Below are 26614 nucleotides of genomic sequence, written 5' to 3'. Positions count from 1 at the left end.
AATTCCAAAGGGAAAATAGTCTCTTTAAAAAAAAGTAATATTTTTAATATATTTTTTAAAAAAATCCCAAAATATAAAAAAAAATAAAAAATAATATTGCAAAAGGGAAATCGTCTCTTCATTAAAAAAAATCCCAAATTATAAAAAGAAAAAAAAATCCAAAAGGGAAATCGTCTCTTCATAGATAAGCCGTTTGCTTTAATGACATTGAAAATATATATTTTTAATTTGAGATTTCAAATTTTTTTTTTTCACGATAACTCGTCTATACGAATTCCCTTGAAGATTTTTTTTTAAAAAAATATTAATTTTTTTTCATGGGAACTTTGAAATATTTTTTTTTCATGGTAACTCTCGTCTCTTCAAGAGACGAGTTCCCTTGAAGAATTGGTTTTTTATTTATTTATTTATTTTTAATTTGGGAATTTTTTTATAAAAAAAAATATTTAAAATTTTTTTTTTCCCATGGGAACTTGTCTCTTGAGTTCCTTTATGAATTGTTTTTTTTTTTTTTTTTTAATTTGGGAATTTTTTATAAAAAAAATATTTTTAAATTTTTTTTTTTTTCCCATGGGAACTCATCTCTTAAAGAGACGAGTTCCTTTGCAGAATTGTTTTTTTTTTTTTTAATTTGGGAATTTTTTTATAAAATTTTTTTTTCCCATGGGAACTCGTCTCTTGAAGAAATGAGTTCCCTTGAAGAATTTTTTTTTTTTTTTTTTAATTTGGGTATTTTTTAAAGAAAAAAAAAAATTTTCCCATGGGAACTCGTCTCTTGAAGAGACGAGTTCCCTTGAAGAATTTTTTTTTTTTTTTTTTTTTAATTTGGGTATTTTTTTTTTTTTTAAAAAAAAAAATTTTCCCATGGGAACTCGTCTCTTCAAGAGACGAGTTCCCAATTGTTTTTTTTTTTTTTTTTTTTTTTTTTTTTTTTTTTAATTTGGGAAATTTTTTATAAAAAAATTTTCCCATGGGAACTCGTCTCTTGGAGAATTGTTTTTTTGTTTTTTTTTTTTTTTTTTTAATTTGGGTATTTTTTTTTAAATTTAAAAAAAAAAAAAAAATTCCCATGGGAACTCGTCTCTTGAAGAGACGAGTTCCCTTGAGGAATTGTTTTTTTTTTTTTTTTTTTTTTTTTTTTTTTTTTTAATTTTTTTAAATTTGGTATTTTTTTTCCCATGGGAACTCGTCTCTTCAAGAGACGAGTTCCCTTATGGAATTTTTTTTTTTTTTTTGGGAATTTTTTTAAAAAAAAATTTTCACATGGGAACTCGTCTCTTGAAGAGACGAGTTCCCTTGTGGAATTGTTTTTTTTTTTTTTTTTTTTTTTAATTTGGGAACTTTTTTATAAAAAAATATATTTAAAAAAAAAAAAATTTCCCATGGGAACTCGTCTCTTCATGTGGAATTGTGTATTTTTTTTTTTTTTAATTTGGGAATTTTTTTTTAAAAAAATATTTTTTTTTTTCCCATGGGAACTCGTCTCTTGAAGAGACGAGTTCCCTCGAGGAATTGTTGTTTTTTTTTTTAAATAATAATTTGGGATTTTTTTTAAAAAAAATATTTTTTTTTTCAAGGAACTTTCCCATGGGAACTCGTCTCTTGAAGAGACGAGTTCCCTCGAGGAATTGTTGTTTTTTTTTTAAAATAATAATTTGGGATTTTTTTAAAAAAAATATATATTTTTTTTCAAGGAACTCGTCTCTTCAAGAGACGAGTTCCCTTGTAAATGAGGAATTTTTTTAAATACTAATTTTTTTTTTCATGGAACTCGTCTTTTGAAAAGACGATTTCCCTTTGAAATTTGAAAATATGACTTTGGTTTAAAAAAAAAATTATCCGCTGAACCTATCTCCTCTCTCCTAAGTGGCAAATCCTCTTTCCTAGGTGGCAAAAACTACCATATATTTGTAATAACTTCTTCTACTACAGTAATTTAAACATAACTTTTTTAAATTACCGTACTATTGAGAAAAATCCCGCAAACGCGTGCCTTCCAATTCCATTCATGCCAGTGATTCCACCCTTGCACTAAAAACAAAGAATTATTTACTTTGTTCGGACGTTAAAAACCCGAATCCGAAAGAAAGAAATATAATATTTTTCTCAACAAAAATATCCTTAAATTATATTTTTAATTTTTATCTCACATGGAATATTTTTTTGATAATAAAAAATCTAAAAGTACAAATATCAAAAAGGAGATGACACGTGCAAAATTATTTTCTCAAATGTGAGTGTTATTCTACATCTAATCAAATATTTTTAAAATAAAGAAATTAAATTGAAAAATAAAAATAAACCATGAGCCACCCCGGTCCATTTGCCCAGCCGAAGAGGCAAGGGCGAAATGGCACTTGAAGGCTGGGAAACAGAGAATGGAGGAAGACTCCAAAATAGCAGGGGCCCCACTCGCACCCTGCCTTCATTACGCGGATGGTTCATTCATCCGACTTTTAGGCCCCTGTGGGGGCCTCCTAAAGGCTAAAGGACCCTCGGTTCTAATGCCCTATACATTTTTGTGAGAGGACCTCACTCCCGACTGGACATTGACCCAGGTGTGGAAACTTGCTTGCTAAGTTCGTAAACAAGAATAATAAAATTTCTAATATAAAAATTAAAAAGCACAACTTCCCTCACAAGTTTTGGAAGCGGATTGGTCTTTTTTTTAGGATTGTACGTACAGCAAGCAGCACATGCCTTAAAGTTCGCTGAATTCAACACCCATTTCATCATTATCTCCAAATAACTTTCCTAAGGAAGAAAACAAATGAATTATTTTGAAATCCTTTTTAGTAATTCAGATGGTTTAAATGCTTTATTTTAAAAAAATTGATAAAGATTATTATTGATTATATATATATATCAGTTACACTTATAAAATATACATTTTTATTTATTTTATCATTTTTTAAAAAAATTTAGATATTTTAATGAATTTTTAACAATTTTTGTCATTTTTTTTGTCAAAATATATATTAATATTTTTATATATTTGTAAAATCTAAGTAACGATAAATTTCTGTTCACTAATATTTTCATCATTAATTATTAAAATATTTATGTTTTTCAAAACTTATATTTTTGACATTCTAAATAAATAAGTTATGTGAAAAAATAATTCAAGTCTTAGTTTATAAAAATATATTATTAAAATATTATTTAGTTACCATTTAATGTTTAATAAATTATTTTTATTTTTAACTGTAAAATTTAATAATAAACCTTAAAAATAATTGTCAATACTCTTTAAATATTTTCCACAAATTTTAAAACAATAAAACCTCATAATTAATATCATTTTACCGTCTTTATTATTGCTTTTTTTCTTTTATCTTTATCCTTGCTTAGAAAACAAGCAACAAGATTCAACTCTATTGATCATAAAAGTTAAACCTTTCATGGTTAAAAAGAACCAAAAGCAAACTACCAACCAAACAACTCAATAAATTATAAAGAATAAAAACATTTTAGGATTTGTTTCAAAACGTTGTTAAAAAATAGTTTTTCAAAACAAGTTTTTATAGTTTTTTAGCTTATTTTACCTAAAGATATACTGCAATTATATGTAATGCAATCATCCATATTTTCAATTATGTCTTCAAATATTTTATAAAAAAACAATTGAAAATATCTAAAATTTGGTTCTTAAAATAATATGAAAAAAAAATTCAAAGAAAAAAAAAATTGTTAAAAGTTTGTACACATTTTTAATTTAGAAAATATTTTTCTTTTCTAAAAAACAATTTTTTGTTTTTAAGAATAGATCCAACTTAAGGTATTAGAAGCATTTTATTTTTTTTTAAATATCATAGGGTTCTTTATAAAGTTAGGGGCTGAACATGTGTAAAGAAGCTAATCATGAAGGTGAACAAGCTCAACAGCACACCTAGTCTCTTAACATCCAAGAGGCTAGTTGATGCACCTTCAAAACTTTAAATTAATAGCAAGTGGTAAGGTAAAAGAGAGGAAAGGACGGGCACCAAAGATTCTACCTAGCTCCAATGATGGATCATTCAAATACATTACAACTGAAGTAAAAGAAGCAAACGGTTGTTTGGTTTTTTAATTTTTTTTTTTTTAAATAATTTGTTTTCAGATTTTAAATAGTTTATTTATTTTATTTTTTTTGTTAACTTATTACTTATTTTTTAAAAAAAATTAATTGAATAAAAAAACTAAATATTTAACTTTTCCTAAATGTTAAAAGTAAATTATTGGTTTTTATAAATTTATAATATTTAATAGAAATAAAATATTAAAAAAATAAATAACTTAAGACTTAACATTATTAAGTAATATTTAATTTTAAGTTCCATTTAGAATTAAGTAAAAAAGACAAACACTAGTGTACAATGATTTAATAAAATGTATATGTTACAAATTTAGAGAAAGTCTTTAATAAATCAATTTAATGATTTAATATAACTTAATAACTTAATTAAAGTCATTAAATAGATTTAACATATTTAATAACATAACTTAATGTTAAAACTTAAAATTATTTTTAACTTTAAGTATTAAAGTCAAAATAGCTAATTTTATTCTTAATCTCAAATCTTTTTTACCTTATTTGTCCACATTAATGTGAATATATTTTAGAATTATGATTTTACATCTATAATTTATTTTTTATAGCAAATATTTTATTGTTATTTTATGTATTTACAATACTCGAAATATGGATATTTTATAACTAAATTTATTATTTAAAATTAATGAAAATAGATATGAGTTAAAATGAATGATGATAAATATTAGTTAAAATTAACAAAGGTAATGTGTCAATTTGTTGATTTATAATAAATTTTAAACTAATTTTACAAAAGAACATTAATACTTTAAAAATAAATAAATAATAAGTTTTTAGTTAACAACCTAGAAATAATTTAACTTGAAGTCAATTTAAGCCGTTAAATAATAAGTTTTAAGTTCTACCAAACACTTAGTTAGAGAGTGTTTTATAAGTCAACTTAATCACTTAGTATGACTTGATAACTTAATTTAAGTTATTAAATAAATTAAATATATTTGATAAAATAATTTAATATTATAATTTAAAGATATTTTTAACTTTAACTATAAAGTTAAAATAATTAACTTATTCTTAATCTTAAATTTCTTTACCTCATTTGCTTTTTAAAATTACAATTCCACATCTATTACCCATTTTTTATAATAAATATTGTGAATTAAAGGCTAATAGTTTGAGAAAAACATCAAAGAGGAAGGGGAAGTGGGGAGGGGGGTGAACAATAAAAGTAAAGAGATAAGAGTGAAAGATATTGCAAACTTGTTTTATTGTGGTTAGGTAATTTCCACCTACATCTATCTCCCCTCAAGCTCCTTCCGAATAAAGGTTCCACTAGTATAAAGTTTCGAGCAAGCTTTTAAGCTCTTACAATTGGATTCACGGCTCCAATGGACACTACAAACAACCCTTCAAGTTTATTTTCAACTTGAAGCTTAAACATGTAACCTTACTTTAATCAAGAGATTTTGGAGTCACTCAATCTTAGCACAATTAATTTGCAAGTACAAGGGAACTAGGATGAAAACAAGGTGCACTAAAAATGATTTGCAAATGAAGATTTAATGCACCAAAGAAATAATGTGGGCTTTGAATATGGAAAACAAGTAGATAAAAAGTTTAATGCAAGTGTTCTCTTATCAATAATTGAATGAGAGCCCTTTATTTATAAGTTTCTAACCTTGAACACCAAAAAATACACCAATGGGTCTTTCTCAATTGAGTTCCGATCGACCGATTAACTAGTCGTTGGACATTTAATGTTTGGCAGGTGACTGTTAAGGGTTCGATCGGACCTCAACCAAGAAAAGGTACCCCTTGACTAGGAAAGGATTCCCTTCTACCAAGAGAGCAACCCTTCTAAAAGAGAGAAAATTTTTGCACGCATCATCAACTAGTTCTTGAACGAGAAAGGGTAATAAGTCAATGGGTTCAACTCCACCCTCAATCAATTAGATAAATTTAGCTCAAAAATCTATCTTTTTCCATTTTAATTCTTTCTTACACTTAGGCAATATCTTTAAGCACTTTTATAAAACAAATTTCAAAGATTTTTGCCTAAGGTTTTGGATTAACACTTGAGCATATAAAAATATAATCTTTTAAAGCTTAAAACAAGTATGAAAATGATACATGAATGAGTTAAAATTCCTAAGTGCACCCAAGTGATCACCTTAATTGAATGGTCTTCATGCTCTCTTGATCTTGCATTTATTGGATCTTTGATGACTGACTTGATTACTCACTTGAATTTTTCAATTAATACTTGAAGCTTAACTTAATTTTAAAATTATTAGTATACTAACCATAATTTGTTATTATCAAAACACAATTAAGGGAGTCTCAGGCTAACAATCTCCTTTTTTTTTTATTCAACTAATGGAAGTACACAGACGGTTATGCTAAAATCTTGTTTATATTATGCAGAATTCCTAACAATGTCCTCCATAATTGTTGAATTTTTGTCGTTGTGGTAGTTTTATGTTGTTTTACAGACTGGGAAGTGGGATTATTGATGAGGTGTTTGATAGGCTTTACAAGAAAACTGTGGACTTCTCCCACAAGCTGGAATCCAGCCACAAAGAAGGAACTCAATTGTTTTTTGTTCTAAGGCGTAAATGATGCTATTTAAAGATGATCATAAACTACTCTTCCTGCTAGTTTCTTGGTCCCTTCTCTGAGACTAGTTTCAGGATATCAATGTATATTATGGTGAAAGTGACCAGATTTGGTTGTGCATAATCAGAAGAAAAACTGGTTGTTGTAGAAACAGATGATAAGTTGTCCTCGGGCTTTTGGAAATGGCTTTTACATACTCATGAAATCCAAGAACACAACTTCCAGGATATAGCCTCATACCAACTATTAGAGAAGAGCATGAATATAAAAGCAACCAAAAAGGAGCAAAAATGTCAATGCCTTCTGGTTACCTACAATTGCAAGAAGAAATTTTACCAGAGAGCTTGAGACCCATGAGATTTTTTTTTAGTAGAGGTTGCAACTGCTCATTCTGCAAGCTTTGTTTCATTCGGAGGAGACTGTGATGGGAGGAATTTTGCAGATAAACTGGACCATTGGACAACACAATTAAGATATCGAATGGATTTCGAACTTCAAAAACTCTACGAAAGACGAAATGAAGTGCACTCTATTGTTTGGATTTGCACTTTATCTTATAATTATGGAATTTTCTCACTTTATCCAATTTTCCAAGAAAACTACAGATTCTCAAAATGCTTAATTTTGTACAAGGATTAGTAAGTGAAGCTCAAGCGGACTCCTCCAGAACAAGTCAACTAACTCTGTTCTGATTCACCCAAGGGGATGATATGATTGTAACTTTGGAAGTGATATTATCAATTTATTGTTGAAAAGTTTCTTAACAAAACTGCAGAAGCTTTGCCGGGCTAGAATTGAGCACTAAGGAACTAACTCAACTTCTTGTTGTTCCGAGGCACAAATGATGCGGTTTGAAGGTGATCCTACTCTCACAATTCCAGTGATTAACAATAAAAATGTATAACCATGCAAATCTTTCTTAGGATTATGCATACAAGAGGGAAATTTACCTTTTATTTTGGATTCTGATGATAGGACCCCAGGATTGCTATGAGATGCCACCGTGTGAAAACCTCTTCTTAGAAAATGATGTTCGACGTTTAGACCTTTATTGCAAGTCCGCATTTGTCCCCAAGCTCAGGGAAGTTTCAGGGTAAATCAGAGAACTAATTTCATTCATGTATGCAATGTGTAGGTCTCCAGACACAATGACAGACTGCTAGAGCCACAGAGAAAAGGCAACCAAAAAGGAAAATCTTAAGATAAATTTAGCAGCAGGAATCAATATTCTAGTCCCAAATATCAGAATAAAGCATTTATATTCAGTGCATACACAAACACTAAACAGTAAAGTACTAAGAGTCATGTCTGGACGTTCCTATGAACTTATAGAGATACTTCACTAGAAAGAAAGAACTAAATATCATGCTCCAGAGTTGGAAGGGGGAGGGTACATGATGGAGGGAGAAGATATAAGGAACACATAAGATGGCAAATTCCTCAACCCAAACGCAACCCATGACTGAGTCTTCATCCCAGCAATGACAGACGTAGAGACCTAATACTCATTTTATCCCTCTTGATCTGAATCAGTTTGTCATAAACACACCATGGAAAACTGAGGAAATGGTCATGATACATTCCCACATTGTAGCAACCCCAATAATAAGGATGATAAGTAACATGGTACCATGCAGATGCTATTGCGTATACATCATCAGCTCCAGCATATGTCCCACTTCCCATCTTGTTGAACCATGTCCTAGCTTCCTTTCTCAAGGATCTTACAGCCAAAGCAATGGCTTCTGCATCCTTCCTCTTATCAAAAGATCTTGACATTTTCATGATACTCCCACTGAGTATTTCACTCTCTGTTCTAATGCCATAGCAATCCATCAGGCTCCCCAACTTAAAATCATATTGACTTTTGTAGTAGAAAGCATCTCTGACATAGTCTTCAAAACCATCCACTTCCATGTCAGCGTCATAAGACTGCATTGCCACATCCCTGGTGAAGGATCTTATATCATAGTTGTGTGGTGCAACGTCTTTCACTTCTCGAAAAAGCTTTCCAATCACAGATTGTGATTCATAGGTTGGTTTGTTGGCCTTTTCCATGAAATCTGGATATTCCTTCACATTTAGATGAAATGGTATTTCAGCAGGCACACCAGTTTTGGGGAACTCTAGAGCAATTGAAAACAACTTTGCAAGCTCTTTGCAAGGAGGACACAATGCTTTGTCGTACTCCTTATCTGCGAAGACAGTGTGGGCATTTGCAATGATTCCTAACTTGTCATTCCCTATGTAGTTGGTGAAATACTCCTCAACCTCCTGCTCCATAAATACAACTACATTATTTTAAGCAAAAACCAGGAAAAAAATAAAAGAAAAGAAAAAGGATGGAAATGACAAAGGAGCTTTGAGTGAGCATCAAGCTTCACAAAGTTGTGAATACATCTTAGGATTGAAGACTTCTTAAGGCCAATTTTACGTTGTTCTAATGCTCAAAGCTAACTAGCTTTCTAGCCTTTATATACAATCTACATATGTGAAGATTCATTCTGTCAGTTGAAACTGTTGCCCTATGTACTTGAAGGTGTGTGTGAAAAGTGAAAACAATTACCTAAAGAAATAAATACATGTGAATATCAATTTTCATATTTCTATGGAATACTGATGAATGTGGCTCATGTATGCAGTCACATACAAAGAAAAATATGCACAAATGTTTTTAACAGATATAAGATGCAGAGTGATGATGGCTACACAAGGGAAAGATGATTGACTTGCTTATTTAATTGCATAAACAATTACTGATATATAATGGATGTTTAAATATGAGACCATAATCCTGTCAAACTGCATTTCTATATGGCCAATGAACAAAAGAAAAGGAAAGAAAAAAATTTAACAATGTAAACATTGGTGACTTCACAATGTTGTTACAGAAAGGAAAATCAATTAACAAACTATGGCCAGGACAGAGAGAAACATGCACAGGGGCTGTCAATAAATAAAAAGGCAATCTATTCCAAATTGCTTGAACACAACTGAAAGAGTAAGTACCTCAATCATGACATCATGATCCAAGACCTTAGTTGGCGCTGGGGTATAATCCATGGGATTGATTTGTCGAGGCGGAATTAGATCATGATCCCAACAAACAAAGTAGATATCTCCATCCAAATCACTCCCCGAACATTCATCCGGGTGGGGTCTAATATCATAATTCAGCAATTGTCAGTAAACAGCTTGGCATAAAGAAAAGTACAAATAGCTATATATGTACACATGGAGTGCCCCAACATTTTCAAAAGTTCAAAACTGGAGAAGAATGTGTGTACATATTTGTGTGCATGCATATTTGAGCATAGTATATGGTGTATATATGACAGACATGTTTTAAGTCACATAATCTCAGATTGATTGTTTGAAACTAAAAGGTGGACGCTAAAACAAACAGCTTATAACCAAATAAATCTAGGATTTATTGCCTCAAAATATCAATTTGGAGATATTATAGCATCTTTACCTCATTCCTTTTTGTGGAAAAACGACGCAATCCACCATATGATGCAAAGCAGGCACATCAACAGCCGACAGGATTCGAACATCACCAGGGTGTAGACAAGGATTTTTAGCAACAACTACCTTTCCCTCAAGAATAAAATTGTCATGGTGTGATCCACTTCCATGGAACATGAGGGAATCACCAAAGGATTGCCTTCCTCCAGTGCCAGAAATCTGTACAAACACTTCACCATATTCCAAGGTTCTAGTTTCATCTAGACATCCCATCATAGACCTTCCATTTGGAACAAATATTCTTGTTTTAGCCCGCAATTCCTGCAACTTTGAAGCCCGGAAAGTTTGTAGCATCATTGAAAGAAATGGTTCAGCATCTGGCTTATAACCACACATGAGCATTTCTTTGAGAATATTAGTGTTCTCTCCTGGAGACATCAACTCCAGTGCCTCCTGTGCCCTTAGTGGATCTTTTAAGACGGTGTCCAGTTGATCAACGGCTTCTCTTTGCTTCTTTTCAAAAACACGATCCTTAACTCCGAGAGTAGATAGAAGGGTGATCAATTGACGATTGAGAAAACAAGGCCGATATTTGCTCCATGATAAAACATCTAGGTTTGTGTTTTCTGATTCGTACTTGAACATGCTCTTTCTCAATGATAATTTCCTAGATGATGTTGGATCAACAGCAACAACACCCTTGTACCCACCATATCGAATCTGGAATGCTGATGGAGTAGAACTTTTACAACCACATTTTATAGCCACTCTGTGAGCCAATTCAGCGGATATTTTCCCAATTCCATCAGAGAAGACATATGTTGTTCCATCCCTATGGATTTCAATGTCAGGAATAATTTCAATTTCATGCTTAGCAACTTTCAATGTTTCCTTGGACGAGCTGAAAGACTGACCCAGTCTGGCAGCATATTTTGCTACATTTCTTATCTGAGAAAAGTCACCCATCCAGCTTCTGATGTCAGCAGCAGTAAGCCCAGGTCTTGAAGCAAACATCCAGGCAGAATTATCCCGCAACTGACTTGAAGAAAAGGCAAGAAAATCGAACTTCTTATCACCAATAACTATGCCATTTTGAAGAATTGATAGTATCCTTCTGTATACTCCAGTTCGCCTTCCTTCATTTGACATACGAGGAGATATAACTGTTGAATGAATTTTCTCCGAGTTCTCATCTAGAAAAGAAACACGGAGAAAGTTATCAATATCTTCAGGATAATTGCGTAAAACCCGATTGGAGACACTAACCTCTGGGCCACAAAAGTATACTTTACATGGGGTAATCTGAACCCTCCGGACATACACCAATCCAGTATCCAAGGAAATAGCAGGAGATCCAGCAACTTGCTTTGATATGTAGGTTCTGTACTGCTCATGGAGCCACCTAACAGGCTCATAACAGCACTCTGCCAAATAATACATTTTTTCTAGGGCATGCTCTATAAAAGAAATATTTATTCTCTGTGGATCAACCCACCGGAAAAAATTGGTATCAAGAGTAGGCCCTGATAAACAACCATTCTGAACCAAGGTATTAATCTTAAACAATATTTTAAACGGCAAGTTAGATCCTTGAGGTGGACCTACGATGGGAACTAGATGCAAATTGCCAGAAAAACTTGCGCCACTCTCCAAAATGAATTTTCTGTCATTCTCTGTATAACGAGCAAAATTTTCACAAAAATTTGGTAGTTGACTGCCATGTGGAAGCTCCCAACATAATGCAGAAGATTGCCCGATAGAGCATGATGGAGTAAAATCAATTTCCCTGACCCACTGGTCATCAGGAGTTTCCTTAAAATAGCTGAGAGCACTTACATCTTTCTCATAAATCTGTGGAGCATCAAGTAACTAGTAACCAAAGAGGAAAAACATGTTAGAAACATGGTGGACATGTAAGCACACAAGGAGAGCAATTGAACCATTAACACAAATTCTCTTTATGCATCATTAATACCAATTCTCTAAAATACAAGTAACTGTTGACATATAACATCAAACATTTAATGCACATTCATAAAAGATGTCAAAACTTCCAACTTCTAATAGAAACAGGTCAAGCTGCACCCTTTCATTTAATGTAAACCGAAAAACACCCTTTCATAAGGAAGATAAAGATGTCATATGATAAATTATTTTCTACTCCATATGGTAATTGACATACTCCCTGATGCAGGAAAAACAGGAGAGGTGTGAAGAGGTTTAAACAATGAATACTATACCCAATTTGACAGTAAGAATAATAATATTATGCTCAATTGGAAGATCATATGGATTAAGATTGGACAATGCTCCAGTATTTTCAAATTTTGACATGAAAGTCAAGGTTTGTACACATTTAAATAGCTGAAGAATATAGATGTAAAATTGAATTCTTGTACTATTTTGACATTATGGAAGGAGTATAGCACCTTTTAGTTTAGAAAATGATCCTTCCAAATTTCGGAATATCATAAATAAAGTTTCTACTTGTAAAAATTATCAATTCTTTCTATATTGATTTGTTTTTTAATTTATTCATCTTCCATGTATTACCATCAGAACCATTTTAGAAAGATTATGTACAATCCAGATCTATAGTTGCTTTAAAATGGTATAACAATGATGTCAATACAAATGTAAAAGGATGGAATACAGATTGCTGTTTTCTACGGCACTATACCTCTCCTCTAAACCCAGACACTTCTCTGAGGAGACATGTTTGTATCCAACATACTCTAAAATGGAGGCTCGTCAGATACATATGGTTGCTTGCCATATGTATCATAAATTAAAAATTACTTTCTCAAAGCTTGGACATGCTTGGGATGTAGATAGAATGCAGCCTGGTATATTTAGGAAACAGTAGGGGTCAAAACAATATGGTTCAAAAAGCTGAAGTTCCTGTAAAATCCTGAACATATTGCCCATTTAGAGAAACATATAAATCAGGTCTCTTATAAATTTTGAGATTCAAAAGCCAGTTATTTAAGCATGTGCAAAATGAGGGGATTGATTACTCAAGAAGCCGGCCTTATTTGGACAGTACATGCAAGAGAGATAACAAAACAAACATTAGTCAAATTTGATTTTCAATGTATCAGTTACTTTTAACTTAATACTTATCGGCGTTATATCAGATTTGCATCAGTGTATGCTTCTCATGTTATAGTGTCCATTTCCCATATCCAAGCTACATTGCCTTCTCCCAAGTATGTAACATCCACAAAAATTACCTTGTTTCACCTTTCAGGTCTCTTAAAACACAAAAAGTAATCAATCAAGCAACAAACACAACAATTAATCCATTGATCTAAGTTAACCACTTTGACAAGATTTCATCTCTGAGGTCTAACCTTTGTTAAAGAAAATAATTGAAAAGACATTGAATTTGTAATGCAATTTAATTTGCTTGTGAATAGGCAAACCATAAAAAGTTCGCAAAAGAGGAAAAAGTCACAATACAACCCAAACATGCAAATTATTCAATTTTTCTAATGGACAAAACTGTAGTAAAAAGAGTATGAAGTGAAAGTGAATAATAGAAATTGAACAATCAAAATTTTGTCAAGCAAACCTGAATAAGGAGAAATTTTGTATTTTGACCACATGGCTCCCGTAGTTGAATTTGCCAAATGTTCTCATAGGAAAGCTCAAGCTTGTACTCCTCAGAGCCATGAGAAAGAAAAAAGTAAAATTTTCTCAATCCAAACCCAAATTTGACAGAAACATTTATTGCTTTCCAGAGCACAGAAAATCGTTCATCTGACATCTGATAGCCAAAATGTAATGTTATCCGATCCATACTATGCAAAAAGGTCCTTGGCTTTGGAATAATATCAAGATCCATTTCTCGAGCCTTCAAATAATTACCCCCATACCATAGTTGTTTAGCTAATGAGATAATTAACTTTGCAAGTATTAAGGATGTAAATTGAACTTTAGCATGTGTCATTGATACTCCACTTTTAGGCTGCTTAATCTCTAAGGCCTCAATAGTTCCTTCACCAGTATATTTTTCCAGAAATTCCTTAATTTCATTTGCAGACACATTGGAAGGGACTCCATACACCTGAATTGTCTTACCCATCCTGTACGACCGAGTTTAACTGCAATTTCACTGTGTAACCCAAAATCAGAGATTGTAAAAATATGAATGTTCCATGTTGAATACATAACATGCTATAAATAATATATATATATATATATACACTTATAATTTGAGAACTTTTGTTTGCTAGAGAAATCTTTATGGCAATGTCATGAAGTTCAATGATTAAGCATGGTTGAATTATGAAAGAAATCAAATATTTTAAGCTGTTTTGGTAATAAAAAATGCTCCTATAGCAAAATATAGATTAAATTGCAAGACTCATGACATGTTTTATCATATGATTTTCCTGTACACGGCTTCAAACTTCAGAAATTAGGACTGCAAGCACTAGAAAATAGACAATATGGAACGAGTGCAGAGAAAATAGAGAACATGAACAAATGCAGAGACAGAGGACCCAACCTTGTCTCAGTTCAATGTAAATAGGATGACATGTGACCATATATGACCCTAACAACGTATTAAACATTGAGTACCTAGTCATTAATACCAGTGAAATTAATTCAAGCAATTTTATGGAACTTAAAACAAAAATTACTGTCCAAATGTGTATGTGAAAGCGTGCTGTGTGTGAGGGTCAGGTTACTATTATTTCTTGAAAGTATAGAACCATGTTTCCTTAATCTACAAAGGGCAAGCATCTAAATACAATTACCATCAGCAGGAAGTCCTATAATCCAGCAACCACAAGAAATAGTTCGTTGATCTATAACTAGAATTCTAGTAATTACAGCGTTTTAGTACCAAGAAAGAGATGTCAGTATGAACCTCCACACTAGCCCTTGTTAAAGAAGTGGAAGTGCTCTCTTTCGGCCAAAAAATTGTAGGAGATATGGGACCAGATGAGAACAGAAATATAAATCTTAAACTCTATATGAATATGTAATTATGCCTATATATATAAAACGCTCGTGAAAACTGTGGAGGAACCATAACACCTTTAGCAATACAATCTCCTCAAAGATCACCATATATAGCCTGTCGCCATATTAATACAAGAAACCCCATGCCCACCCAGAAGAAAGTTACATAAGCCAGTCACCAAATAAAAGATACACTAAAAGGCATTACTAGATCTAAACACTAAAGAAAATGCAGAAAAATAAATCATAATCAAAATTTTGAATCTCGGCTTCTATTTTTATTTTTATTTTTATTTTTTTCATGTTTCAGACGTTGGAAGAACCTAATACAAACACATGGCCGCAATTGACAAGAATTTTCACACTTAAAAATCAAACAACAAGACATTATAATCAAAATTCACCCTCCCAACCAAATCAAAGCTTTCAAACGAATCGCAAAACAGAAATAGTGAGCCGAGCAACGCGCAAAAAACAACAAAAACAAAAGTTAGATGAATATGTATGAAAGATCAACATGAATTTATAGCATAGGTTTCCATTACGTTCTAGCGAGAATCTTCCGGAATGAAAAGAAAAATTAGGAATTTTCCTTCTTTTTCCCCGGCAAGTAACCGAAACAGCGAGTCACTGAGAGGAAGTTAGAGAGTGGAAATCAAATAACAAGCCCAGAAGAAAAGAAACCAGAAATTGTAGAGACTTGATCTGCGATTATTTCACTCAAAGAATAAAACTCAAAACCTGATCTGCGATTATTTCACTCAAAGAATAAAACTCAAAACCCTAGGGAGAGCCATCCGATCATCCTCATTCTCGCTTGTCCTCAGACCAGTCTGAAGTTTGCAAAGCTATATATAGAAGACGAAGTTCTAGATTCCTTGCATCGCGGCACTTTTTTGAAAATTAGTTGTGATGACGTATGTAAATGATGTGGCAATGACTGTATAGGTTCACCTCCTTAGTCGATTAGTCCCTCGTAGTTTGCTCACCGCACCAAAATTATTTAGAAAAATTGTATTTTAGATCCAATTGAACCCAAAAATTAAGATTTGATCCATAAAAATTGAATAATTGATGAGAATAATATAAAATATGAAAAGATCAATATACCCTTTAAAACCATTTTGAGTATTTTCTACCATAATATTTGATAAACTTTTTTATCTTAATTTTTTTTAATAATTATTCTAAAAATTTATCAATTTTAGAAAACTAATTTTTTTAAAAAAATATATATATATATATATATATATATATTATTTTAAAAAATAATTTTGATATATTTTTAGTTAATTTTTACATATACAATTTTTAAAATATATATTTTCCAAAATATTTGATTTTTAAATAATAATAATCATAATTTTATTTTTAATTTTTAGAAAATTATGTATTTTTTTCTAAATCACTAAATTAAATTAAATTTTATTGAGGTTTATAAAAGGAATAAAATTGAAATTAATGTTTTTTTACTCTTTTTATTTTCCATATCCAATAAAGGTTATTTTTTAAAAGATAAAAAATTCAAATTATTCTTCTCAATTTTCACATTTACTCTACATTTTAAATTTAAATGGTGAACTTATACGAATCAAACCTTAATTTTTAGGTCCAATTAAATTCAAAATATAATTGTTCCAAATTATTTGACGATATTTCTGACGTGGCTTATAAATGGCTGTGAGTGTGCGTATAGGCGTGGAAGAGTTCGGAGTGGATGAATATACTTGTATCGCATTCGTACATATTAAGTGATGCAGTCAACAGCAAGCCTCTCGCCCTTTCCCTCATTGGTGGGATCGAGCAAACGTATGCTTTCTTGCTTTTACAGTTCTCTCTTCCATTCCATTCCAGCCCACTCCTTTACTAAAAACAAAGAATTATTTGCTTAACTCGGACGTTAAAAAACCGAATTCCGAAAGAATCATCTTATGAAATATAATGTTTTTTTTTAACAAAGATATCCTTAAATTATATTTTTAATTTTTATCTTGCATCAAATTTTTTTTGAATAAAAAATTTAAAGAGTACAAATATCAACAAAAATGATATTTGGCCCCACCCGCACCCTGCTCTCACTTCGCCGATGGGTCATTCATTCGACTTTAGGCCCGGGTGGAGGCCTCCTAAAGGCTAAAACACTCATCGTATATATTTTTTGTGAGAGGACCTCACTTCCGACTGGGCACTGAAACTTGCCCGCTAAGTTTGGACACAAGAAAAATAAAATTTGAAATATAAAAATTAAAAGGCACAACTTCGTTCGCAAGCCTTGAAAGCGGTCCAGCACATGCATTAAAGTTGGCTGAATTCAACATCCATTTCATCAACATCTCAAGATAACTTTCCTAAGGAAGAAAATAAATGAATTACTTTGAATTCTTTATGTTATTAAAATGTAGTTTAATTAGAATTTGATTTTTTTTTTCTAGAATTAAGTGTTTTTTTGAAAATCAAAATAATAAAACCTCATAGTTAATATCCTTTTACAATATTTATTACTATATATTTCTTCAATCTTTATAGTGGCTTAGAAACCTAGTAACAAGATTCAAACTCATAGAAGTTAAATAAAATAAAAAAGGTTTTAGCCAAAATGGTTTTTAAGATTATGTTTGAGAATTTAAATATGAAAATTGTATTTTTTTTTTTTTTGGCATATTTTGTGTGAAGATATATATAACGCAGAATTTTGAAAAATATTATTCATATTATCAATTATTGCTTTCAACGCCTTATAAAATATGATTGAAATATCTATAATTTTGTTCCTAAAAATAATATGATAAAAAAATAAAAACAAATTTTTAGAAAATTATTTTCTATTAACAATCTATCAAACACATTTTTTGAGTTGGAAAGCATTTTTCTTTTTCAAATAATAAAAAATTATTTTAAAAAATAGTTCCAAACTTAAGGCATACAAAGGAATGTTTTGGTTTTTAAATATCATAAGATTTTTTTATAAAGATAAGAGACTAAACGTGTGTAAATAAAATAATTATAGAATGTGAAGAATCTCTAAAGCATATCTAACTTCTTAACATCAACAAATGAAGTCCTTGTACCTTTAAAAGATTAAAGAATATAATTTTTTATAAAAGACAAACACAAAAGATTCCCTTTCATGTGTCGAAACCATTGAAAATGGAGTAAAATTGGCAAACAGTTCATCTTAATCAAATAAGTACAATGATGTGATAAAAGGAATAGTATGGTATATGTCATAAAGATAAAGTGTTAAGGTCTTTTTATATATATATATATACTATTTAGATAATTCAAGGCATTTGAAGTCACTATACAATAGTGAAGCTACATATGAATATGACTAAGGAAGTAACAACACTTAGAAAGTTTAAAATAATGAAACTTTATATTAAATAATGTTTTATAAGGCCTTGAATTCTCACAAATGTTTGGTGCATCGATCAAATGGGATCGGCATCAAGTTATATACAAGAGTTCTTTAGAATACTGTATACAACTCTAAAAATTCTCATCTATCTTTAAATAGGTTCTTCTCATAAAAACCTCAAGTTTATACTTCATAAGCCATAAAAAAGAAAGAAGTAAAACTTTCCTAGTCCAAACCAAATTTCATAAAAACATTTATTACTTTCTAGAGCATAAAAAACCATTCTTCTAACCTTAACAACCAAAATGCAATATTATCCTATTCATACTTCTATTTCCCAAGGCTTTAAATAATTATACCCATACCATAGTTTTTTAGATAACTCTTCATATCTTTAGGAAGTAAATTGGACTTTAGTATACGTTTGATATTCCATTTTTGGGCTACTTCATCTCAAAGGCCCCAACAATTCCTTCACTTGTACATTTCTTCAAAAGTTCCTTAACTTCATCCCTAGGCATATTATAGGGGAATTCATACACATGAATTGTCTTATCCATCTAGTACAAGAGAGTTTAATTGCAATTTCATTGTGTAAATTAAAATCAAAGATGATAAAAATTTGCAGTGAGATTTAATAGATGTTCCCAAGTTACAAGTTACTATTATTTGTTTTTCCCAATTTGTGTTAAGCTTAGCATTGAATTCAATCATTTGGTAAGCATAAATAAGTTTTTGAGATATTATGGAAGTATAGAAAAATGTTTCCTTAATCTACAAAGGGTCAGAATCAAAATGCAATTTTTAATTTCTTATAATCCAGCAACCACAAGAAATAGTCATAACTAACTCGATAGATTGTAAGAAATGAAAATATTTTAGGCTTTGTTTTAAAACATTTTCAAAAAAATATAATTTTTAAAAACCATTCTTTAAACCTGTCTTTATTGTTTTCACAAAAAATATTATGTTTGAGAATTTAAATGTGAAAAATTGTTTTTTTTTTTTTTTTTTTTTTTTTTTTTTTTTTTTTTTTTTGCTTTGCTTATTTTACACTAAGATATGATGCACATGTAATGTAAAAGTTTTTAAAATATTATTCATATTTTCAATTATTATTCTAAACACTTTATAAAAAGTAATTGAAAATATCTAAAATTTGGTTCTTAAAAAAACTAAAAAAGCAAGAAAAGAAACAAATTTTTAAAAAATAATTTTCTGTTCAATGTTTGTAAAACATATTTTTTGAGTTAGAAAGCATTTTTTTTTTTTTTCCAAAGAGCAAACAATTGTTTTTAAGAATAGTTTCGTATAGAAACCACTTTTTTTTTTTTTAAATATCATAAAATTCTTTTGTAAATTAGGAGCTCTAGAGCACACATATGTCATGATTTCCCAACTACATATGCAACACTTAAACAATTCAAATCTTTTGAAGTTGCTAAGTCATCCTTAGCCCTATCTTATCCCACGATGCTAAGCAAAACTACTTGATTCAAAAGCTAAGATGCACAAAAGAAGCACTAATACTTAAAGATTAGAAGCTTGTATTAGATTAAAATACTCTATAATGTTTGAAAGCCCTTAACTGCTTGGTGCCTTAGTCAAATGAAATCGTCCCCTATTTATAAGAATTCAAAGAACTCTCCTCCACCAATACAAATGAAAAGACATCAAACTTGGCCTTTTTTCTACTCTCAAAGATGAGTAGCCAAAGACATAGTAAAAGCCCATGAACATGATCAATACAAATTTCTATGTACTCTTTTAGATGGATTTTATGCATGAACAATGCCTTCAACATATGTTAAAGTAGAGAGTCCACATCATGAGATATCATGATACGATGATGGTGAAACATGAGAGAGTTGCAAGTTCTCAGTACTATGTTATACTGGTATAGATATGGGCCTAAGACTATCGTAATCGAAAATAAATAGAGTTGATTTCAATAAATTATAAAGAAATTTGTGTAAAGGACAGCATATTTAATCAGTTGCAACAAACTTATTAACAGATTAGTGGAAATGTAACATATACTATCATATATATCAAGCAAAGATTTGAGGATCTCAAGTCATATACTGACAAACTTTGTACATATAAGCATGGAAGCATATACTCCATATTGGGTAACTTTGATCATAATCCTGCTCATGGATGCTAAAAGAAAAGGGAAAACACACACACAAAGAACTAAAGGCGTTCTGGAAAAAAAAAACACTGAAAAGACTCAGGAGTTCATGAAACAAAATTAATTTATTACTAGTGCAGAATTATATTAGCATAACTTGTGCACAACTTTTTTAGTGGAAAACATCCAACCACAATTCAGCACAATACTACAAGAACTCCTAAAATTCGTTTCATGTCACATCTGAATATCTGCATTGAGGATAAATAGAATCTATTGCTCAACGTTGCTTCATCTCCCACATAAATAAATTCATAAAACAAAACTCCCTGCAAGAATCAAAAGTGAACTACAGCAACATCTCGGCAATCTGGATGGCATTAAGTGCAGCCCCCTTGCGTATTTGATCACCACAGACAAAGATGTCCAGCCTGTTCAGGGTTTATGCATAGCATGAAGGTTCATTGAAATGGAAGTATGGATAAAGGAGAAGAAAAGTCATACATCAAGCTTACCCAAAATTTCCATCCTGAGAAACATCACGGCGTATCCTGCCTACTGCAACATCATCTTTGTTTGATACCTCTAATGGGGTAGGAAAGTTATTGGATGGCCGCTCATCAATAACCACCACACCAGGAGCATTCTTCAGGATATCCCTTGCTTTATCCTGCGCAAGAATGTGAAATTTGATCTATGAGCAAACCATTTGGTAGAAACTGCTTAGAATTTCAGTTAAATTTCTTTAGACAACCCAGCTCTGACAATGACAAGTGGGGACCATTTAGCCCAAGCATGCACTTGATGGCGTTACGTGGAAAAATTTTGGGCCAAAAACCAAAAATTTAGAGACCTAATACAAAACCAAGGAACTTGAAAGGACAAAGGGACTGATCCTCAAAGGCCTGCACATCAAGGCCGCTTCTGGGCAAAATCACAGTTGCATTAATGCATTTAATGAGATCCTATTAGAAATGGGCAGTTCTTTTATGCCACAAAAAATAAGAAAAAAAATTAAAACCATAGTCGATAAACTACCATGTCATAATTTTTTGTTTTTTTGTATTTACAACTTTTTCATTTTCATATCTCTTCTCATCCCAATGAAGACTAGTGCAAGTTGGCTCCTACTGATGGACATGATGGCAGTAATGTCATTCTCGACTTGTATCAAACCTGAGGACCAATATGTTCAAGTCTATGCCCTGTCAGTGTCCCAGACTGAGATCTCACTAGGGGGTCCACTCCACAGAGCCCTTGCAAGTTCCGCTACTAGCAAGTAGCCAAAAGGGTGACCTCATAAACACATGCTCACACAATCAAAAGATACGTGCGCACGATGATAACAACAATTAGTAGTACACAGCAAGAACATTGTGACAAGGTGCAATTAATGTAGGGATGGGATGCAATCAACAGCTTCCAGTCGCATGGGCCTCACTCACTACTTCCCCAAAACAGCTTTTAAATTGCTTATATGATTGACAGGAAAAAATGTCAACCCATGTCCAGCCATAATAATGTCCCTGTATACTACTATAACAAGGACTAAGATGCAAGCCAAAATTATTGCATGATCACCACACAAACAAAACACATATGCACAATATTTTCAAGGTAGGCTTGCATGTTTAGTAGGGCCAACCAACGTAACCCATCCACTGGACAGGCCTGGGAAGTTTTTTACATAGGTTGCTTTGGGTTCGGTAGAAATCAAGCCAACCGCAATTTAACTTGGAGTTGGGTAGATGCATAGCGCAAACTAACCCAATTCAATCTTGAGGGCAAGCAATAATTGGTGCAACTTTTTGAGCAAGAAAGAAGCATGGTGTAGAATCTCTGCTGCACTGAGATTCCATTATGACTGTTGAACCCCACTCTTGTTTGTTGTCTCAAAATCATGAAAAGGAAACAGCTCTTACTAAGAAATGAATGGTATGGGATGTTCTATTGTGATGGATTCCCAAAATTATGTATGAAAACAAGCTTGTGCTAAAAAAATTCTTTTATGAATATCAATAGCCCAACATCTAATTGTGCACCAAGTTTTATAAGCAATATATCTTTTATAGCATCATCATTGTACCTCATCAAGGGGATTCTCAAACTGGAGATTAACACTCTCAGCATGCGCACGCATAACAGGGACCCGTATGCATGTGGCAGTCACTTTAACATTCATGTCATTCTACAACATAGAAACAAAAAGTCATGTTATATAAGCTACACAAATTAAGACCTGGCTCCTATCCAGCATCTGCGAAACAAACCCTATCAAAGAAGTATCTAGTTAACCAAATATGAAGAGCAAGGAATAAAAGATCATAAACTCACCCAGATTTTCCTTGTCTCTTTTACTAATTTCATTTCCTCTTCATTGTACCCATTTGGAAGAACAGGTGCATTGTGTGAAAAGAGATTAAAAGCATACTGCATGAAGTATATGTATTAAGAGGTTATTCTAGGCAACTGGATAAAATACAAAATCATTTGTTGTAATTCTTGTCAAATTGGTAAACATGTATAATGAGTAGACAAACCTGTTGCTTGAAAATTTTACAAGTTGGTTGTTTTCCCTCCAAGACCTTATTGCAAAACAGGAAAAAGAATCAATTTTTCAAAGAAATAATAATAATAATGACAAAGAGGAGCTTTCCACAAGGAGATTGATTAAAATCAAGATAGGACAAGTTGACTAGAGAAAACCTCACGAGTTTGCAGTTCAAGCTCCTCCATTGCAGCAGCACCAGCACCACTAGCTGCCTGATATGTGCTGACAACCATGCGTACTACCTAAAACATTCACATACAATGAAGCACAATCGTAAAGCGTTCAGCCAAAACTACATGATGGCCCAAGTAAACCCCAAGGCACTTGGGCAACTGGCCCGGCGCAAACCTGTGCTTGTGTATAGCAACATAAATAGTATATACTTCAATAATATTATAAAATCAGTTAATTAGTATTTCTTTTTCTAAGTAATAATGTGTATATAGTTAAGATTTTTGCAATAAAAAAACCTATTTTGATTAAAAAATTATTAATTCATAAATCAAAGGTAAAATGATAAAGGACCAACTAAGAAAGCTAGAACAAGCATTTTAGAGTTTACTCTGAAAGCTTTAAAGGCAATCTTAACTGACCACAGTCAGCCTACAACAGGTAAACACCATAATGGAAGTGGCCACAACATCCATAATCTATCACAAATATCACTAAACCATATCAAATGGGAAGAGATAGAAAAAAGAGAGTTATTTCATTGAACTGACAATCAGTTAGAAGTTTTTTCTTCAATTATTTTATTTCCTTTATTTAAGTCCTAACATGCTCAATATTATAGTAACATACTTCTATTTGATCAATTCTAAATTCTTTTATTGGAAATAATTTAAAAGAAAATAAAGAACAGAAAATGGGTAATTTATTTCTATTTTTGATAAGTAAAATGGGTAAATTTATTTATTTTTTTATACATATATCTTTTTGGCTTGATCCATCAAAAACACATCCTTTTTTTCCATTTTTACAGAAATTCTGTATTGCTGGTATGCCAATTATCTAAAAATCGTTGAACTTGATGGATTAAATATAGAGGCACACCTGGGAAACTAATGGAGCAACTAATCAGTATGGTCCACGCTAGGATGCCAAAATGAAGTAACTCACAAGACAAGAACCTAAAACTCATTTGAATTTGCAACAACAAAAAAAGGTCAAACATTTCTACATAACCAATTTTTTAATCGATTGTAAATAAGAATATATTCATCTTAATGTTCTAAATAACATTAATGATGGTTATTATGTTACTTCGTTTTGAATAAGTGAATAAGTATCCTGTATAAGGAATAAGACTCACAACTTCAAGCATCCTATATCATTTGTTTTAAGTAGCTTAATCAAAGTTTTTTCAGGTTTAGCACAGCTTCTGGGTAAGTGAAATTGCCTCATGCCTTGGTATACATTACGGAGCTATTTGTCTTGTATTTTCATATTTCCCCTTCCTCAAAACATTAATATTCAAAATACTCATATCACACAAAAGTCACAGACTAAATAAGCAAAATAAAGCAATCAGCCGGTCAGCCCCACAAGAGCAACATGATTCACATACAGTAATTATTAAAAGTAACAAAACCAAACATCAGTGTCCTATCAAAAGGAAACCAAAAACTAGTTATCAAAATAGAACTCAAGAATCCTCAATGCCTTACTCCCTCCAAAATGGGTAATGTGAGCATATTCATTCAATAACAAAAGGCTGATTGCAAATGCCATTCTTTCTTCTTATCTGCCCCTCCCCAAAAAAGAATCAAATAAAACAACTTCGAAAAATGAAGAACAAATTGCCAGCATAACCAATTAAATTATCCTCCTTCTGATTGCCAGAGTGAAAACGATAGAAATCAAAATTTTAAATTTTGATTTTTCCTTTTTTTAATAAGTGACTATGTACAGGGGAAACAGTTATTGAATTGAGCCCAAGGACAATTATTTGACTAAGTTGAGGTGAATAAACCGAAAGAAAACTAATTCGAATCAACAAAGAGTACAAAAGCAAATTCAAAAAAGCTCGATAGTTAGTCAAAATATGCAAAGCAAAATGTGTGTTCATCACAAAAAGCCAATTCGTACCTTGGCGCACCGATGAAGGGGCGTGGCAGCCATAAGGCATATAATAGTAGAACAATTGGGGTTGGCAATAAGCGCCCCCTTTCCACTCCCGAGCTTAATATGCTTCATTGCATCCGGATTCACTTCTGGAATAACAAGCGGCACGTTCTCATCCATCCTAAATGCCGAACTGTTATCAACAACAATGGAGCCCCGATCAACCGCAATTGGACCAAACTGTTTACTGATGGAGCCTCCGGCGCTAAAGAGAGCGATGTCGATGCCGTCGAAGCTATCAGCGGTGAGTTCCTCAATAACGTAGTCGTTGTCCTCGAAAGTGAGGTGTTTGCCGGCGGACCGCTTGGAGGCCAGCATTTTGATGGATCGATATGGGAAACCGCGGTCGGACAGGACGGAGAGGAACTCCTGACCGACGGCGCCGGTGACGCCTACGACAGCAAGGGAGGGGGCATTTTCTTGGAGGGACATGCGGATGGTGGAAGCGGGGGTGGCGGTACGGGGTCTGAGGTTGGTCCTAGGAATGCGAGTTGCAGAGAGGAGGTGGTGATGGTGGGCGAGAGCTGGTGCCTTCATTTTTGACACTAATGTAAAGAGATAAAGAGTGCAGCAGCCTGGAGAATCTGAAAAAATGAGGTTTGGTTAGGGTTTAAGAGAGAAAGAGGCGGCTGAGGTTCAAACCTTGAAAAGCTAGGGAAGGCGGCGTTGTGATTTTCCTTCCTGTTTTCGCTTTCCGCCGTTCTTTCTTTCTTTGCTAAGTGTTTCTTTTTCCTCATTTTTTTTTCTTTTTTTTTTTTTGGATTGGAAACGGAAACGGTGGATATAAATATCATTTCTCTATTAACAAATCCGTAAAAGTGTAAAATAATAATAATAATAATAATAAATTCATAAAACTTTTCAAGAGTTTGCAATCAAATAATTCTATTCATCTCCATCCAAATTTGTGTTGAAAATATTTATCAAAATAATCTGTTTGTAACACGTCAACTTCCCCTTCATTATTGTTTTAAATTTTTTCGTTTTAAATCCATAGTTTCACGGTTAGTAACTATGGTTATAGTTTAAATCATCCTTTTTAATAATTATGATTTTAGACTTAAAACTAAAACCATAGTTATGGTTTTAAGAAATAATAATAATAAAGTAAAAGTTTGTGTGTTTAAAAAAATAAATTATTGAATATTTTAAAATTTAAATTAAAAGTAAGAATTTTTTTTTTATTTAACAACATAATATGTACTATCCTAAAATACTATGTCAAAATGATACGTATATCATAAAATATCATGCCTCATTTGGATATATGGATTTTATTTTATCCTATCCTACCAACAAAACAATATCTTATCTTATTATATTAGGTTGATATGTTATCTTATCATATTCAACGTT

At 31.8% G+C, this 26614-nt stretch overlaps 2 protein-coding genes across 3 annotated transcripts; both read right to left on the bottom strand.

Moving 5' to 3' along the window:
- Positions 1-7891: 7891 nt before the first annotated feature.
- LOC117918943 (probable RNA-dependent RNA polymerase 1) lies at positions 7892-15894 on the bottom strand. Of its 2 annotated transcripts, none has more exons than XM_034835946.1 (6): positions 15833-15894; positions 15637-15721; positions 13692-14234; positions 10125-11986; positions 9659-9809; positions 7892-8923 (listed from the first exon to the last, which is right to left on the bottom strand). In XM_034835946.1, exons 3-6 carry the CDS (start codon positions 14202-14204, stop codon positions 8120-8122), a joined length of 3330 nt encoding a protein of 1109 aa, XP_034691837.1. In that variant the 5' UTR covers positions 14205-14234; positions 15637-15721; positions 15833-15894; the 3' UTR covers positions 7892-8119. The 2 variants fall into 2 exon arrangements, with proteins under 2 accessions (XP_034691837.1, XP_034691829.1); XM_034835938.1 differs by having other exon boundaries at positions 15637-15832; positions 15874-15894.
- A 4795-nt stretch (positions 15895-20689) lies between these two features.
- On the bottom strand, positions 20690-25976 carry LOC117924137 (aspartate-semialdehyde dehydrogenase). Its single transcript, XM_034842712.1, has 7 exons — positions 25223-25976; positions 23290-23376; positions 23124-23168; positions 22918-23013; positions 22670-22771; positions 21099-21253; positions 20690-21014 (listed from the first exon to the last, which is right to left on the bottom strand). The coding sequence occupies exons 1-7, from the start codon at positions 25793-25795 to the stop codon at positions 20933-20935; spliced, it is 1140 nt and encodes a 379-aa protein (XP_034698603.1). The 5' UTR covers positions 25796-25976; the 3' UTR covers positions 20690-20932.
- Between the last annotated feature and the right edge of the window lie 638 nt (positions 25977-26614).

This window comes from Vitis riparia, chromosome 1 (assembly GCF_004353265.1).
Source record: "Vitis riparia cultivar Riparia Gloire de Montpellier isolate 1030 chromosome 1, EGFV_Vit.rip_1.0, whole genome shotgun sequence".
Classification (NCBI taxonomy): Eukaryota; Viridiplantae; Streptophyta; class Magnoliopsida; order Vitales; family Vitaceae; genus Vitis; species Vitis riparia.
The sequence above is the reverse complement of the archived record's forward strand: the minus strand, read 5'-3'. Positions and strand labels throughout refer to the sequence as shown.

Bases quoted from the DNA above. Each gene is read 5' to 3' on its own strand.
- LOC117918943 (XM_034835946.1), bottom strand. From the start codon at position 14,204: ATGGGTAAGACAATTCAGGTGTATGGAGTCCCTTCCAATGTGTCTGCA. The intron at 9,810-10,124 runs GTAAAGATGCTA...TTATGATATTAG, and splicing joins TTTCCACAAAAAGGAATGAG to ACCCCACCCGGATGAATGTT. The intron at 8,924-9,658 runs GTACTTACTCTT...TTTATGGAGCAG, and splicing joins ATCATGATGTCATGATTGAG to GAGGTTGAGGAGTATTTCAC.
- LOC117924137 (XM_034842712.1), bottom strand. From the start codon at position 25,795: ATGAAGGCACCAGCTCTCGCCCACCATCACCACCTCCTCTCTGCAACT. The intron at 22,772-22,917 runs GTGAGTTTATGA...TCTATGTTGTAG, and splicing joins AAGAGACAAGGAAAATCTGG to AATGACATGAATGTTAAAGT. The intron at 21,015-21,098 runs GTAAGCTTGATG...AACCCTGAACAG, and splicing joins TCTCAGGATGGAAATTTTGG to GCTGGACATCTTTGTCTGTG.